We start from the raw sequence: 18268 nt of genomic DNA, 5'->3' as shown, positions 1-18268 counted from the left end.
GTTCAACAGGCCTGATCCTTCTCGCTACTTTAAAGAAGAATGGTCTGTACCCGCCTACTCTTCGACAGAGGCGTTCCTATTTCTATGAATCAGGAACGTATTCCTTTGGCACGCGAGGGATCAAATAATTTAATAAACCAGGGAAAAAAATATTAACTTTATCCAGTTTCTATTTTTTTTCTTTAAATTTCAAAACCATTTTTTTCAACTCTTCATTTCTCAATCATGAAGAAGCAGAAAATACTAAAAATCGTTTAAAAACGGGTTTTTAAATATTCTCCTAAAAATGACCGTAATTTTTTCTTATCTAAAAAAATTATTTTCTTAATTTTATTTTTAATAATTTATAATAGTTTTATTATTGAAGTTTTCCCCATATTATGTACAATTTAGTCTAAAATTTCTCTTTTCGGATTTGTATATTGTATATATTTAAACAGTTTTATAATTTTCAAAAGGAAAAATTTATAATTTTTTTATTGAATAAAAAAAATATTTTGCCATTCACGAATGTTGTAAATTATAAATACTACATTTTAACGCAAGCAATCTTAACGTACATACATATATAATGAAGTTATGTGTTGGCGTAACTAATTTTCGGCTCGACCTTGTCATTACCTTGTCCTATGAGACTTTCTTTCTCATATTTCTCTCTTGAGATTCTTTTCGAAAGATTAAAATCTCCCAAAGAATGAATTCAGAAAATCTCATAATTCAAATAAGTTGGTAATTTGAATGTAATTTTGATTTCAAGTGTTGAAAATCAATTTTTTTTTCTATTGTCTTTTCTGTTATTACTTTGCACTATTTTTGATTTGTTATCTATTTCTCAATTGATTAATTTAATTTAATTTGTTTGAATCAAAAATTAAATTTATTTGAAACAAATTAAATGTAGAGTTGATTCTGAGTCAAATTTCAGAGTTTACCACAGGTCAGGGAATTCAAGAAAAAATTAGGGAATTTTATTAAAAGTATTGGAAAAAATTAAATTTTTAGAATTTATAGGCAAATTTCGAATTTTTGTGTCATTTTTGATTGCCTGATAAACTATTAAATTACCACGAATTCTAATACAAAGCATTCAATTTTTTCTATTTCTGACAATAATTTCTTCTTAATAATTAAAATAGTTAAATTTTTTAATATAGATTATATTTAATTACATAATTATTATTAAAAACAATGAATTTATAGAAGAATTTTAGTTAAAAATACTAAAAATTTGAATTTTTAAGAAGTTACAAATAATTGCAGTAGTTCAATTATTTTAAAAAATTGTAATAAAATTCTTCTCCAAAATTCAATTATTTTCAAAAATTATAATAAAATTCTTGGCAAAATTTCAATTATTTTCAAAAAATGTTTCCCAATTCAATGATTTTCAATATTTACTATTTTAATAAAATTTTCCAAAAGAATTCAATTATTAAAAAAAAATTTTTGATAAAACTCTACCCGAAAAATATCAATTATCTTCATAAAAAATAAAAATTTCACAGGAATTCAATTATTTTCAAATTTTTAACAAAATTCTTTGCCAGAATTCAAATATTGTCAATAGAATTTTAATAAAATTTCATAAAAGGATTCAATTATTTCCTTTAGAATTTTAATAAAATTCTTTGTAAATATTCAATAATTTTAATAAATAACTCTTCACAGGCATTCAATTATTTTGAATAAGATTTGAATAAAATTTTATGAAAGAATTGAATTACTTTCAATAGAATTTTAATAAAATTCAATACTCACAATTTTAATTATAATTATATTAACAGAATCGATTATTTTAAAAAATTGAAAAAATTCTTTGTTCAATTCAATTACTTACTTTCAAAATTTTTAATTCAAATTATTTGAAAAACTAAATTATTTTCAAAAACCTTAAAAAAATTATTCAGAAAAATTTAATTTTTTATCAGTGAATCTAATAAAATTTAATAATATACAATTATTAATGAAAATTATTAAAAAATCATTAATATTTAAAAAATTAGAGAAATTCTTCGAAAGATTTCACTTATTTTCAATATTATGATCAAATTCCTTAAATGAATTCAATTATTTTAAAAAATTGCAAAAAAATTCTGAGCAAAATTTTAAATTAAATTTTAATAAAATTTGATGTAAGAATTAAATTATTTTTATAAATGTAATAAATTTTTTTTACAAGATTTCAATTATTTATTTATTTTTAATACAATTTTAAATAAATTCTCTAGAAAATGCAATTATTCGAAAAATTACATTAATATTCTTCGAAAGAATTGAATTAAATTGTCGTTTAGCTAAAAATTCTAAAAAAAATAATTGAATTATAGATAAGTTATAAAAATAATAGTAATTTTTAGAAATAATTGAATTTTGAAAAAGATTTCAAATTGAAATCTTTAAAAATCTCAATATTTCATATACTTTTCAGTAATTATTTTGTAGAATTAATTTTTTTGAAAAAGTTTAATTGCATTCTTTTTTGGAAATTAATTTGAAGTATTTATTTTCTAATATATTTTTAATTGAAGGATTTCCGAATAATCGCCATTTCGTAAAATTGAATTTTGTAAACAAATGTTTTTAAAAATTCTCAAAGAACTTTTTCAAAAATTCTTAAAAATAATTGATTTAAAGTAGAGTTTTAGTTAAAAATTCTAGAAAATAATATGTAATTGAATTTAAATATGGTGAAATTAATTTTGAAAAAATTAAAATAACAATATTCTTATAATATAAAATAGAAATAAAATGAAAAAATGATTTTATCTCTCGGTCATATTTAATTATTAAATAAATTATTGAATTTCAAAAGGCTTGAATTTGAATGTTTTGAAAATCTTAATTCCTATGAAAAAATAATAATGATTAATTATTTATTTAGAAATGAAGTTATTGATGTTTTTGAATAATTTTACTTTTGAAGAAAATTGTAAATAAATGAAATAGAACATTTTTCTTAGTATTTAATCATTTTTAAAGCAAATTAGAATATTCCTTAGGGAAGAAATCAAAATTTTGTCTGGATCTAATCATTTTTAAAGCAAATTGGAATATTCCTTAGGGAAGAAGTCAAAATTCTGTTTGGAAATCAGGGAAAAATAAAAAATTAAATTTTTGTGGCAACCCTGTTAGATTTTCAGTAAGAAAAATGCAAGGTAAGTTAACAAAAAATTTAGGAAGAGGAACGAAAAGGTATTGGAGTACAAGAAGAAGGATTAAATTTCACCTCTGGATTCATCGAGAGAAAATTGTAAGTTAGAAATATATTATTTTTTTGTCTTTATTTCCGAAATAAAAAGGAAAGGATTTTATAAATGGAATTATGAAAATTATTCTTCTTCTAAATATTAATTTGTGAATGTTGAATATATACAGAATGGGAACCAAACGGTGAAAGTACGTGCCTGGGAGGCGGTGTAGTGAAGCTGGAGGTCTCATGAGGAACATTATGAACTCAAGAGGAGGTTTACAAGTAGATACGGCAAACGGCCGATCGGGCCAGACAAACAGACTCTTGAAATTGCGGAGAGCCGTGCAGTGCAGTGGTCACCGAGTCGTCGTCAGTGGTGAACGGTGGTTACAGTGTCTGTGTGACCGAACGACAGGTAATTCGAGTTCGTATTTTAATTTTCCTTTTCTGAAAGTGCGCTCCTTTCTTTTTCTTAAAAATTAGAAGTAGGTGAAAAAAAACAAAAATGCAATGATATTAGAAGAAATAATAATAAAATAAAAAAGAAAATTTGTTCTTTTTTTTTTAGTGCGGCAAAATAATAACCTTTTCCGAATGTTGTCTCCCTCAGGACCTTGAGGGAGAGGAAGTGGTCGACGACGAGGACGAAAAGAGACAAAGCGGTGGTGTGTGCGCGTGGTGGAAAATTCCCCGCGGCAATGTTTCGCCAGGAGGTGATAATAATTTATTGTTCATGGCTCGTGATATTGGGGATGGTTACGACAGAAATCACTGCCAAGAGAATGAGTGGACTTTATATTGACAATGGTTTCGATCAAACTGTGATACATCGATTGGTCTCGCAACAAGAGAAACGCGAAGTTGAACATGAAATATTGAATCTTCTTGGATTGCCCGATAGGCCGAAGCATGTCATTCATCGGCCGCCTCAGGTGAAGAGGTCCGCTCCCAAGTTTCTTTTGGACATTTATAAGAACGCACTTGGCGAGCTGGACGAGAACGAGAAACCGGTCGACGTCAAGCAACAAGAAGGAAAGCATGGCGAGTTCAACTTGTCCGGTCAGGATCTAAGGGCCATCGACCAGAGCGATGTCATCATGACGTTTGCCTCACACAGTCAGTTATTTTGCTTATTTTTATTTCTATTTCATATCCCGATGTTTAATTTATTGACTCAGTGTCATCGTTTGCATCGTTAATCTCAAAATTTTTAGGACCATCGAGTGACAAAATCGTATTTTTTAATTTTTTCTATTATTGTCCCTATATGTTAGGAACAGAAAAGTAAACCACAACTATTTACAAAAGTGGTGTCAATTTCAGTTTCAAGTTTTTAAGAAACGGGTACAAATTGTTGATTATAATTCTGTGGAGGAAAAGAGTAACAGCACAACTATATACATTTTTGATAAGCGGGTTTTAATATTCTCTTAATATTGAAAAGAAGTACTTCTTTCAATATCGAAATGATTCTTGGCATTTAGACTTAATATTTGATTCGAAACTAAAAAAGTAAATAATAATTTATTTTCATAGAAACAGTAAATAAATTTTTCAACTGCTTTTCGATTTTCATAATTCGCAATTAAATAATCCGGAAAACAGTAGATGCAATCTGTTTTGCATTAATTTCCATTTAATTGATTTAGTAATGATAAAACTATTTGAAAAGCATTACATATATATTTTATAAAAAACTGCGGTGATATCTCAAAATTGCTAAAAATGACTGTTGTGCTATTTTGCCTTTCCATCACAGAATTAATCTAATTAATTCATTAATTTATCTAATTAATCTAATAGAATTAAATTTCTAAATTACTAATTTCAGTTTTTATGTTAATTTAATTCCATATCAATAGAATTGAATTAAATGGAGAAAAATAATAAATTATATTTAATTAAATATTATCAGAAATTATTCCTAAAAAATATAAATTTTTTAATAGATTTGAAATAATCTTCATCTATATTAATACCTAATCATTGTATTCCGGTAATCTGTTTGCAGTTACTTTTATTGTTTGCTTATTTGTTTTCTAACTTTTTAAATAATATTTTATTTTAAATGTTTTCAATTTTAAAATGAATGCATTGAAAATCATTGAATTCTTGCAAAGAATTTAATCAAAAAATTTTATAAAAACAATTGAAATTCTTCGAAGAATTTCATTATTTATTATGACAATAATTGAATTGTTGCGAAGAATTAAATAAAAAAATTCTTAAACATAATTGAATTTCTGCGAAGACTTTTATTACAAATAATTGAATTTCTGCAATAATTTTTACGGAAATTCAATTATTTAAATAAAAAAAAATAATGTATTGAATAAGTGAATGTTTATCAAAATTAAATTTTTATAAAGAATTTTATTTACAAATTTTGAAAATAATTGAATTCCTTCGAAGACTTTTATTATTTTTGGAAATCATTGAATTGTGGCAAAGAATTTTATCAAAGAAATTGAAAATAATTGAATTCCTTCGAATAATTTTATTATTTTTGAAAATCATTGAATTCTGGCAAAGAATGTTATCAAAAAAATTGGAAATAATTGAATTCCTTCGAATAAATTAATTATTTTTGAAAATCATTGAATTTTGGCAAAGAATTTTATCAAAAAAATTGAAAATAATTGAATTCCTTTGAATAATTTTATTATTTTTGGAAATCATTGAATTCTGGCAAAGAATTTTATCAAAAAATTTCATAAAAATAATTGAATTCCTTCGAAGAATTTTATTATTTATATGAAAATAATTGAATTGTTGCGAAGAATTTTATTAAAATTATTTAAAATCCTAATTAAATTCTTTTCAAGAATTTCCCTGAATTTTTTTTAGAATAATGGAATTTCTTGAATAATTTTAATTGAAATTAATTTTGAAAGTAATTGAATTTTATGATGGATTTCTTTCAAGTTCAAATCAATCGTTTTTTCTTGTAATTGAAATGAAACATTTGATTACTGAATTTTATTAAAAATTATAGAAAATAATTAAATTTTTCTCAGAATTTTATTACAATTTTTTAAAATAATTGAATTCATTCAGGGAATTTTATTGAAATATTGAAAATAGTGTCGGTTAATGATTATAATTTAAAATGGGATTATTGAATTTCATTACAATTTTATTCAAAATAATTGAATTCTTGAGATACATATTATTCAAATTGTATTGAAAATCATTGAATTCCAGAGAAGAATTTTATTATTTATACAAACAATTTAATTCTTGTTAAGAATTTTACTACTTATAAAAATAATTGAATTGTTTCGAAAATTTTTTAAATTTTAGAAAATAATTGAATTTTTTCGAAAAGTTTCATTAAAAATTAAAAAAAATAATTGATTCCTTTCGTGAAATTTCATTAAAATTGTATTGAAAATAATTGAATTCCTGCAAAGAGTTTTATTATTTATAAAAATAATTGAATTCTTCCGAACAATTATTATTTATGAAAATAATTGAATTCTTCCTAGAAATTAAGTTCAGACTGAAAAAAAATTGAAGAAGTATCTTTTTAATTATTTTTTTTATTTACTTTTGGGGTCAATAAATTTGATATTAAATTCTGGTAAATTTGAATTAATCCTAAACTTAATATTAAATTATAAAAAAAAATTGATAATAAATTATATTTGATTCAAATCAATTTTTTTTCAATTTAATTATTTGATATTCCGCATATATATAAGATTCTTTGCATCATTTATTTTCGATTAAAAGAAAAGAAACAAATCGTATAAATTAAAATCGAATTACGTGAGGGCAAATTTTGGTTCTTGATTCGACTTAATGGCGATGAGTTGTGTGCGTGCCTCCAATTAATCACCTGGAAGTTATTACAGATTTTGCCTTTTTCTGCGATAAAATCGCCTTTAGACGATCTACTAATTGATATACTTCTATTGATTGCTCTTTGACACTTAATTTCATGCAAATTAAATGGTTGAATATAGAGAAGCAAAGGAACCGAAAATTTAAAAATTGATTTTTTAAAACTCTAATTTCAATTTTATGTGATTTTTTTATAATTTTCATTCTTCCAAGATTTTATTATTTAATAGATATCAAATTTTAACTTTAGAATGTTTTTCGGTTTAATCAAATTTTTGGATTCGAAAGAAAATTTTTTTTTATTCATCAACATTTTCATTCAGTGGAATTTCTCAAGAATCAAAATTTTACAATAGGGAAATTTGAAATTTGTTTATTATAAAATAAAAATCAGAATAATTAGGTAATTAATTACATTTTTCGCTTAATTTTTGAAAAAGTAGAATTTGTTTTTAAATTAATTAAAAATTCACAGAGAAGAAAAAAGGGAGAAACTTGTCATTTTCTGGTAAATCATAAAATTTAGTAGCAACAGAAATGAATCGTTTGCAATTTTCCTCTTTTTAAATGTTTCATTAGGATCTTTTTAGACTTCCCCCTCTCTTTTTGTCGTCTCTCTTTTCGACTTCGTTCGCAATCTCCACCCACTGGCGCGGTTTAAAGGCAGAAAAAAAGAAAAGAAGAGAAAAGAAAGAAAGAAGAAGAAGAAGACGTCGAACGTGAGTGCGGGCCACCAAGTTGAGACATTTTTACCTGCTCGCGGCTCCTCGGGACTCGAGAAAGAGAGATATTGACTCATCTTCCTTTTGTAGAAGTGTAGAGAGAGGGGGAGAGATAAACGACCGAAACCAAACGCAAAATGAACGACCCGGACTCGAAACCACTCGGGGATAATATATATATTTATTTATTATGACGTAAAATTTTGCAAAAATCAAAAGACTCGTCTCATTCACTTAGATTAAAATTTCCATAGTTTTTTTTTTTCATTTCTGAATATTCTATAAAAGCAATTTTAACTCCGAAATAGTTTCGTTACAAAATATACCTGTACATTAATTATTATTTTAGGAGCAAATGTTTCATAATTATTTTTATTCACTATTATTATTATGCAAATTGAAAAAATTTGTTATTTTCAAATATTAATTTCAATTTTGGAATAAATTCAGATTCAAATCTTTAAAAAATTCAATTATTATTAACTAATTTACTAAATATTATTATTTATTGTTTTAAAAAACTGGAATAAAATTCTTCGTGGAAATTCAATTATTTTCAATTAAATTTATCAAAAGAATTTAATTATATTTGAAAATTTGATAAAATTCTTCGCAAAAATTCAATTAATTTTAATAAAATTTTTCATAAAATTTTTTATGAGAATTGAAATATTTTCAATACAATTTCAATTAAAATCCTCGAAAAAATTCAATTATTTTCGAATATTTTAAATCAATTCTTAGCAAGATTTCAATAATTTTCATAATTTATAAAATTTTTCACAGGAATTCAATTGTTTTAAAGAATTTTAATAAAATTCTTCACAGAAACTCAATTACTTTAAAACATTTCAAACTCAATCGAAATCATTCAATTATTTTCGAAAATTTGAATTGAATTCTTTTCCAGATTTCAATTATTCTCATAATTTATAAAATTTTTCGCATGCATTTAATTATTTTAAAGAAATTTATTACAATTCTTTGTAGAAATTCAATTATTTTTTAAAATTTTGATTAAACTTTTTATGAGAATTGAAATATTTTCAATAGTTTTAATTAAATTACTCGAAAAAATTCCATTATTTTTGAAAATTTTAATCAAATTCTTAGCAAGTTTTCAATTATTTATTTTGATTTATAAAAGTTTTAGTAAGAATTTAATTATTTTAAAGAATTATAATTATTTTGAAATTTTTGGATTAATTTCTTTATGAGAATTGAAATATTTTCAATCCAATTTTAATAAAATTACTCGAAAAAATTAAGTAACCATCTTATTAAAATTTTAATAAAATTCTTAGCCAGAATTTGAATAAATTTTTTATTATTTTCAAAAATTTCCATAAAATTCTTTATAAGAATAAAATTTAATTAAATTCCTTGAAAAAATTTAATAAATAATAAAATTCCTCACAGAAATCAAATTATTTTATTTATTTATTTATATAAACCGGCAAAGTTTAAGCAGAGTTTAATTTTGAAAATTTTTTGGTAAAATTCTCTATTTTTAATAGAATTTTAATAAAATTCTTATCAAGATTTCAATTATTTTCAGAAATAATAATATTTTTCTGAGGGAATTGAATTATTTAAAAAAAATTGTAATATAATTTCTGAAAAGAATTCGATTATTAAAAAAAAATGTTAATTATAAAATTCTTCGCCAAAATTTCATTTAATTTCATAAATTTTGATAAAACTCTTTATAAGAATTTAAATATTTTTAATATTATTTTAATAAAATTTTTCCTAAGAATTCAATTATTTAAAAAAATGTTGATTATAAACATTCTTCGCAAGAAATTTAATGATTTTGAAATATTTGGATTTTTTCAATAATTTTTAGAATAAGAATTCAATTATTTTAGACTCAAAATTATAAAAGAAATAATATAGAAGGAGTATTTTGATATGAAAAAAATTTGGTTTAATTTATTTTTTGTATTTTTTAATTTTTAAAGCATTAATTTCAAATTTCCTTCATTTTAAAATTCAAAACACGAAAAATAAAAATTATCAAAAAAATTAGGAAACAAAAAGCAAACAAAAATAAATTCATTTCGCTGGTTTCTTCTTTTTTTCAACAAATTGTTAATAAAAATTTTACGAGGTTATTAAAGCTAATTTTGCTTTCAGTTGTAATTTTATGTTGAATCTTTATTTAATTAAACTTTTGGTTTTTAATTTATAAATAATAATTCGAAAGAAAAATATGAAAAAATTTAACAAGATTTTTAATTTATGAATGCAAAAGAAAAATATGAAAAAATTTAACAAGAGTTTTATAATTTATGAATGCAAAATAAAAATATGAAAAAATTAAAAAAGATTTTGTCCATTTTCAGGAGGAGGAAAAAATAGTACAGAAAAAAGTCAATAAAATGTTTGGATTGAAAAAAGGAGAAAAAAAAATTTACGGATCAGAGAGAAAATATTGGTGTGTGGATGAGAGAAGAAGAAGGAATGAGTGAAGATAACTCGCGTGCCTAAAGTTGGCACGTATTGATTTATATAATGTGGATCGTTTCGAGGCATAAACTAGGGGATTAAATGGAGGGAGATCGATTCGCAGCACGAAATCGTCTCCTTCTTTTCTTTCTGAACTTTCATCGCCGACATGATTTCTCTTCTTTTTTTTCGAAGAAGAAGAAGAAGTAGAAGAAGAAAAAAAACAGTTCTTGTCTTTCTCTCTCATTTTTTTTTGCGTCCACTATATGGACCGAAGGAGAAAAGACCCCACTTGCTTCTCAGGGAGGCTAAATAATGCCTAATGTTCCGAAGTGGATAAGGGCATAAAAATTAGTTTTGTTTCTCTCGGACGGTCGCATTCCAAAGGCACCTGATTGCCGCGAGCGAACGAGCTGCGGTCCCCACTCGGGGTGGTCCGAATAGCTTGGGACCATCCCGGAGCGATCGCAGCAAGACGGTTTTGTTTTTTGGAGTCCTTTAAAACTCCCCCAACCTCCCAAAGACTCTTCTTCTTCTTCTTCTACTTCTTCTTCTCCTGCTTCTTCTTCTTCTACTACTTCTACTTCTTCTTCTTCCACTTCTTTTTCTTTTCCTCGAGTTGTATTCTCATAATCTTTTTCTTCTTTGTCTTTCTCCCGTTTCATTCCTTCTTCTTCTTTTGCTTCAAAAGCAAATCCGTGAATCATGGAGAGTACACATACATTTGTCCATACTTCCAATGTCCCAAGAAGACAAACAAGCGCGTGCCAAACTCTTCCAGCGAAAAAAAAAATCAAATATAAAGTTTCGAGGACCATCTGGGTTTCAATATCGGAGATTTCTGTTGTCCATTTATTTCCAAAAAATGTCATTGACATTTAAATTTCTTATTTAACTAAATTTTTATATTTAGTAAAATTCCCATTTAGTAGAATTTCGATAGAATCGAAATTTTAGAAAACAATTCTTTTATTTGATCCTCACTGGTTGTCTAATTTTCGTATGAGTTGAAAGAAAATTTTCATTTAATATAATTTTTGTATAATGAAAATTTTATTAAACAATTTTTTTTCAGTTGATTTAAACTACTTTTTATTTGATTAAAACAGAAGAGATAAAAGAAAGAATATTTGATTGAAACAACTTTTTATTCGATTATAAAAGAAAAAAGAAAGAATAGTTGATTTAAACAGGGCTGTCACAGGTCGGGAAAATCAGGGAATTCAAGGAAAATTCAGAAAATTCAGGGAAAGTAAAATTGGTCAGAGAATTTCAGGGATGAAAAAAAACTGAAAAAAATTAAATTTGCAGGATTCATAATTAGTTTTATTTAATTTTTAAATATATATTTAATTAATTATTAAAAATCATGGATTTATATAGAAGAATTTTATAGTTAAAAAAAACTCTAAAACATTGCATTTTAGAAAAATTTCAAATGCTTTTCAGAAATTCAATTATGCTCCAAAATTTATAAATATTCTCGTCAAAATTTCAATTATCTTTAAAAATAATAAAATTCTTCTTCAAAATTCATTTATTCAATTTTTTATAAATTTCTTCGCAATAATTCAATTATTTTCATAAATAATACAATTTTTTACAGAGATTCAATTATTTTCATGAATAATAAAACTCATCATAGAATTTCAATTATTTTTAATACAATTTTAACTAAATTCCTCGAAAAATGTAATTATTCTTGAAATTTTTAAGAAAATTCGTCGAAAAAATTCAATTATTTAAAAATATTTTGCTAAAATTCTTTACGAGAATTCAATTTTGAGAAACATTCATTTATTCAATATTTTTTTTCTTTTTTGTATTTAAATAATAATTGAATTCTCGTAGAATTTTCTGATAAAAATTGTTATAAAAATGAATTACAGTTAAAATTTTAGATAATAATTGAATATTAAAAGTATTATGAAATGAATTTTTAGAAATAATTGTATTTTGAAAAAATTTAATTCAATTATTTTTTAAAAATTATTTCACGTTTTTATTTTCTAAATATTTAATTGAAGAATTTATGAATAATTAAAATTTCGTAAAATTGAATAATTGTAAACAAATGGATTTGAAAATTTTCTAGAAACTTTTACAAACATTCTTAAAAATAATTGATAATTGTTCATTTATTTCTTTCGAAGAAGTTTAATAAAATTTTTTAAATTAATGATGTTTTTCGAAGAATTTACTTTAAATTCCATTAAAAAAAAATTGAAATCCTGTGAGGAATTTTATTATTCTGGAAAAGAATTGAAGTCTTGCAACGAATTTTAATACATTTTTTTTTTAAATAATTGAAATCTTGTGAAGAATATTATTATTTTTGAAAATAATTGAATTTTTACAACGAATTTTATTAAATTTTGTTTAAATAATTGAATTCTTTTGAGAAATTTTATTAAAATAGTAGATTTTGAAAATATATTAATTTCAGCGAAGAATTTCATTATTCGTGAATTGTAATTGAATTCTTGCAAACAATGTTTAAAAATAATTAAATTTTTCGAGGAATTCATAAAAATAAAAATAGAATTTTGTTTTAAAATGATAATTAAAATAGTTTTGTGATAAAAAATTGCAGATCATCATGTACCTGGAGTGAGGCACGAAAGAGGAAAGAGGCTCTGGTTTGATGTTTCGGAAGTGCCACCGGAAGAGCAGATAATTGGCGCCGAACTTCGACTCTATCGTAATACAACAACAATTAAACATCGTCGAAGTCGTGGTTCTTTTATGATCACAGCCTATCGTGTTCTACGCACCGAAAAGGGGTAAAAAAAATTTAAAAATAGAATTTTATCTCAATTATTATTAATGTCTAATTATCTATACTACATGTAATCATACTAGGTACTTTAATTTTCGACTAATTTTAGATTCAAACTTTAAAAAGTTCATTTATTCACTACATAATGAATTATTTTTGTTTATAATTTCCAAAAAAATGTTTAAATACAATTTTTTAAAAGAATTAACTTCTTTTGTAAAATATTAATAAAATTCTTCGAAGAAATTCAATTATTTTCAATTTTTTTTGCTAAAATTCTTTGCCAGAATTCAATTATTTTCAGTACTCATTTTATAAAATTTGTTGAAAAGAATTCAATTTTAAAAAGGATTCAATATTATTTACAAAAAATTGCAATGAAATTCAATAATCGAATTTTTCATGAAAGGATTCAATTATTTCCAAGAGAATTTTAATAAAATTCTTTGCAAATATTCAATTATTTTCAATAAAATTTCAATAAAATTTCATTAAAGGATTCAATTATTTTCAATAGAATTTTAATGAAATTCAATAATCAAATTTTTAATTATAATTATTAACAGAAAAAATTATTTTAAAAAGTTGAAAAAAATTCTTTGTTTAATTCAATTACTTTCAAAATTTTTAATTCAAATTAGTTAAAAAACTACATTATTTTCGAAAAACTAAAAAAAATCTTTAAAAAAACTAATGACAATTATACCTATTAGAAAAGTCAATTACATATATTCAAAAAATTAGAGCAATTCTTCGAAGGAATTCAATTATTTTCCATATTCTAATAAAATTCCTTATATGAATTCAATTATTTTTAAAAATTGCAATAAAATTCTTTGAAGGATTTTAAGTATAGATTTAATACAATTTTAAACCGAAAGAATTTTAAAAATTAAAATTTTGAACAAATTTTTTAGAAGAATTCCATTTTAGGAAATAATTAATTATTCAATAAATTATTTATTTTTTATTTAAATATTAAAAAGATTTTTTTTATTTATATTTCATTTGTTTTATCTTCTTCTCTATTTTTTAGATATGCATAAGAAATTTCGGAAGCTGCGTCATCTCTTGTATAATTATATGTATATATACCAGAAACTTTTGTTCACATTCTCTGAGAATCTATTTTACGGAGAACTGCGAGAATATTTATTATACCGATTCAACTATACAACTCTATTATGAAAATTTATTTTCTTAGAATTCTTTCACGATTTTATTTTTGTGAAGAAAATCAGAAATTCCGGACACTTTTTTTTTTAAAAAAAAGGGAATTTACTAATTTTTTGCACTCTTAAATTCATTCATTCTTAAATGATTCGAAATTCAATCAAAAGAAGAAGAAAAAATCGAAAGCAAAAAAGTAATCGAAAAAAATAACAATTAAAATATTAATTGTAATAGTAGTACAAATGGTGATTAATTATTAATCAGCTATTATTATTATTTGTTTATTAATAAAGTTGTTGTTATTATTATTATAAGGGGGAGTGGTAGTAATTTTTTTGTCTCATTCTCGGAAATTAGTTCCATCTTTAAAGTTTTGACATCGTCATCTTGTCCTTAATTTGGCGGTGCTTAAGTTCCTGAAAAAAAATCTCAGGTATTTGTTCTACCTGTTCGTTTAGCTTCTCTATATGTATGTGTATACGTATAAACTTGAGGGTTTTTCGGTTAAGCTTCACCCAAAAGGACCACCCTAACCGACTTCTCTTTCTCATTGTCTCTCATCCTTATCTTCTTCTCTCTCGCAGTTCTCATCCTAATGGACCTTCAAAAACTCGTTAGACACGCGTATTTACTGGAATTTACCAAAAACACACAATCGTTTTTAAAATCATTTTTGAAAAGAAATAAATTCTTCCAGTTTTCCTCATGTATTTATCATTTTTTTTTCTTTTGTGACAAATTTTTTCTCTTATCGAATTTCAAAAAAAAATATTTGAGTCACTATTTTTTTGTGTAAATACAAAAAAAAGAAAAATTTGGTTAAAAGAATTTTTTAATTCTTCATTTCTGATGCAAATATTTCTGTTTCTGCAAATGTTTGCAAAAATTCAACTATGTTAAAAAATTATAAAAAATTCTCGTAAAAATTTCAATTATCTTTAAAAATATTAAAATTCTTCTCAAAAATTCAGTTGTTTTCATAAAAAAATAAAAATTTCACAGAAATTCAACTTTTACAAATTTTTTATAAATTATTTGCAGAAGTACTAAATTTTTTCGCAGGGATTTTATTATTTAAAAAAGTTTTAATAAAATTCTATTCAAGAATTACATTATTTTCCGAAATAATTAAATTGTCGATTTACTAAAAATCATTGAATTCTTGCAACGAATTTTAAATAAATGTTCTACAACATTTTTTGAGTATCTAATAATTTTTAGAGTGAATCGGAATATTCCTAAGACTCTGGGAAAAACGGAAAATTTTTGTCTGGAAATCAGGGAAAAACAAAATTAATTTTTTGTGGCATCTAAAAATTTCTCTAATATAATAAAATTTGTATTTGTTGCAGATAAAATATTTTTTGCATGTATTGAATATAAGAATTTTTCTCTAGAATAAAAAATCTGAAAATTTGTCTATAAAAAATGGAAAAACTATATTAAAGTTGTAATAGAATTTTGCTTTTCCGAAAAAATTAATTGTACTTTAAAAATTTTTTATTGTATATTCTATTTCTTCTGTATAATTTTGACAATAAAAAAATTTTTGTTTCCAGAATGAAATATTGACAATATGAAAACAACTGGGTTGATAAATTTTTTAATGGGGAGGAATTAAAGTTGCGTGTTTTAAGAGTTGGAGAGGACCGGAAATATTATTTCGCAAATTGAAGTAAATTAACGATAAGAAGAGAAGTTTAACATAGTCACTGTCTGCAAATTGACCTCTAGTGTTTTTACACATACACACACGTGAAATTACATTATTCGTCTCTTCCTCTAAAATGCGTGTAACGCATTCCTCCTTCTTTGACATGTTTTTTGCTCGTCTCTCTCTTTCTCTCTCTGTCTTTCGAATGTAATATCTTTTATACCTTCCCTCTTCGTCTCTTCCACTTCTTCCTCAATCTCTCGAGACAACCTGGCGACTCCAGTTTCTCATTATATGTGTGTGCACTCAGCTTTCTCACATGCACTCACTTTAAGTATTTTGCCATTGCAAAATAAATCACTCAACATTTTCAGTTGATTAGTTTTCATTTTTTTGCTTCTCTCTTCTAAACTTATTTTTTTCTAAACTTATTCTTTTATTCAGACGAAATTTTTATTCGATTGACATTTTACCTTATACAGACGAATTTTCGATTACTTTCAATTAATTAATTAATCTCTTGAATTTTAGTTAATTTAATTACTTAAAAGTAAAAAATTCGTTTGAATAAAACAATGTCACTTAAAAATACATTTTTAGAAAAATTTTTTATTTTTTTTGATAAAGTCAAGTAATTGACATTTTAGTTTAGAAGATTTTTTAATTACCTGTATTTATATTTTTTAGAATTTTTTATTTAACCGAATTTTTATTAGAAATTTGAACTTGGTGAAAATTTGGTTTGAAATTTTATATTAAATTCAATTAAACCAAATAAAAATCTGTAAAAATGTAATTAAGAGAAAATTTTTATTAAACTGAAATTTTATCAAATGAAAATTCGAATTAATTCTTTTTTTTAACTATAAGTAATTGTAATTATTTAGTAACTAAATAATGTAATAATTACAAATTTTTTTTTGTAAGAAGTTTAAAAAAATCGTTTTTAATTATTCTTTTTCTGTTTTTTAGACAACGAGAACTACAATATGTTGATTCGGTGAATACGACATTGAAAAATGGATGGATTTCGCTCAATGTGAGTGCACCCCTGCAACACTGGGTAAACAATCGCGAAGGAAATCAAGGACTCTATTTATCTGTTCATCCTTCTGATCGATCAAGTGAGTTTTTTTTAAACAATATTTTAATGATATTTTTTATTTAACTCTAAAATTCAGTTATTAAATTAAAAGAAAAAGATTCAATATTTTTTTTTTTTTTTTGAAGCAGGCTTTGTACTCATCTAGTAAAACCTACTAATTTACTACTTCTCTGCGATTTGCTACAATTTGGATAAAATTTTTTAGATTTGACACTAAAAGCTATTTTTTCTATATATTTGAGAATTTGCACTACTTTAAATTTGCTAATAGTTGGAATAAAAAAACTATTCTCCAAAATTTTAATAAAATTCTTAGAAACAATTCAACAAATTTTAATAAAATTCTTTCAAACGATTCAATTATTTTCAATATCTACTATTTTAATTTAATTTCCCAAAAGAATTCAATTATTTTTGAAAAAAATTTGTTATAACTTTCTTTACAAAAATTCAATTATTTTCATAAATAATAAAATTTTTGCAGGAATTTAATTATTTTATAACATAATTTTCACATAGTTGTTCGAAAAAATCAATTACTTAAGAAGATTTTAATACAATTTTTCACAAGAATTCAATTATTTTTATAAATAATAATATTCGTTGCAAGAATTCAATTTTTTCATAAATAATAAAAATCATCGTAGGATTTAAATTATTTTTAATACAATTTTAACTAAATTCCTCGAAAAATGTAATTATTCTTGAAATTTTTAAGAAAATTCGTCGAAAAAATTCAATTATTTAAAAAAAATTTGATCTAATTTGTTCATTAGAATTTAATAATTATTGTCAATACATTTTTAATTAAATGTTTTGAAAGAATTTAATTATTTTTAAAAATTTTAATAAAATTCTTTGTAGAAATTTAAATAATTTCAAAAATTTGTCGAAATTCAATTATTTTCAATATTTACCTTTTTCTATAAAATTTCCCAAGAGAGTTCAATTATTTAAAAAAAATTTTAATAAAATTCGTCGCAGGAATTCAATTATTTCAACAAAATTTAATAAAGTTCTTCCCAAGAATTCAATTATTTTTTAAAAATTTTAATACAATTCGTTGCAAAAATTTAATTATTTTCAAAAATTTTCCATAAGAATTCAATTATTAAAAAAAAAATTTAATAAAATTCTACGCAAACATTTAATTATTTTCATGAATAATAAAAATTTCACAGGAATTCAATTATATTTACATATTTTTTTTATAAATTTCTCTATAATTCCATTGCTTTCATAAATACTAGAATTCTTTTTAGAAATTCAATTATTTTCATAAATAATTTTCATTGCAGAATTTCAATTATTTTTTATACAATTTTAATTAAATTTCTCGAAAAATGTT

General features: G+C 23.0%; 1 protein-coding gene across 2 annotated transcripts in view; it reads left to right on the top strand.

Annotated features, from left to right (window-relative positions):
* Positions 1-2958: 2958 nt before the first annotated feature.
* The window catches only part of LOC122505571 (protein 60A), a 28088-nt gene continuing 12778 nt past the window's right edge, over positions 2959-18268 (top strand). Inside the window, exons 1-4 of one of the 2 annotated variants that reach the window (XM_043617283.1) lie at positions 2959-3605; positions 3801-4306; positions 12803-12992; positions 16788-16939. In XM_043617283.1, coding sequence (XP_043473218.1) covers positions 3889-4306; positions 12803-12992; positions 16788-16939 — 760 coding nt within the window. In that variant the 5' untranslated portion in view covers positions 2959-3605; positions 3801-3888. Of the gene's footprint in view, positions 3606-3758; positions 4307-12802; positions 12993-16787; positions 16940-18268 lie in introns of both variants that reach the window. The other variant, XM_043617282.1, reaches the window with a different exon arrangement.

The sequence above is a fragment of the Leptopilina heterotoma genome, unplaced genomic scaffold (assembly GCF_015476425.1).
Source record: "Leptopilina heterotoma isolate Lh14 unplaced genomic scaffold, ASM1547642v1 Lhet_36, whole genome shotgun sequence".
In the NCBI taxonomy this organism is placed as follows: domain Eukaryota; kingdom Metazoa; phylum Arthropoda; class Insecta; order Hymenoptera; family Figitidae; genus Leptopilina; species Leptopilina heterotoma.
This window is presented reverse-complemented; position numbering and strand designations above follow the sequence as displayed.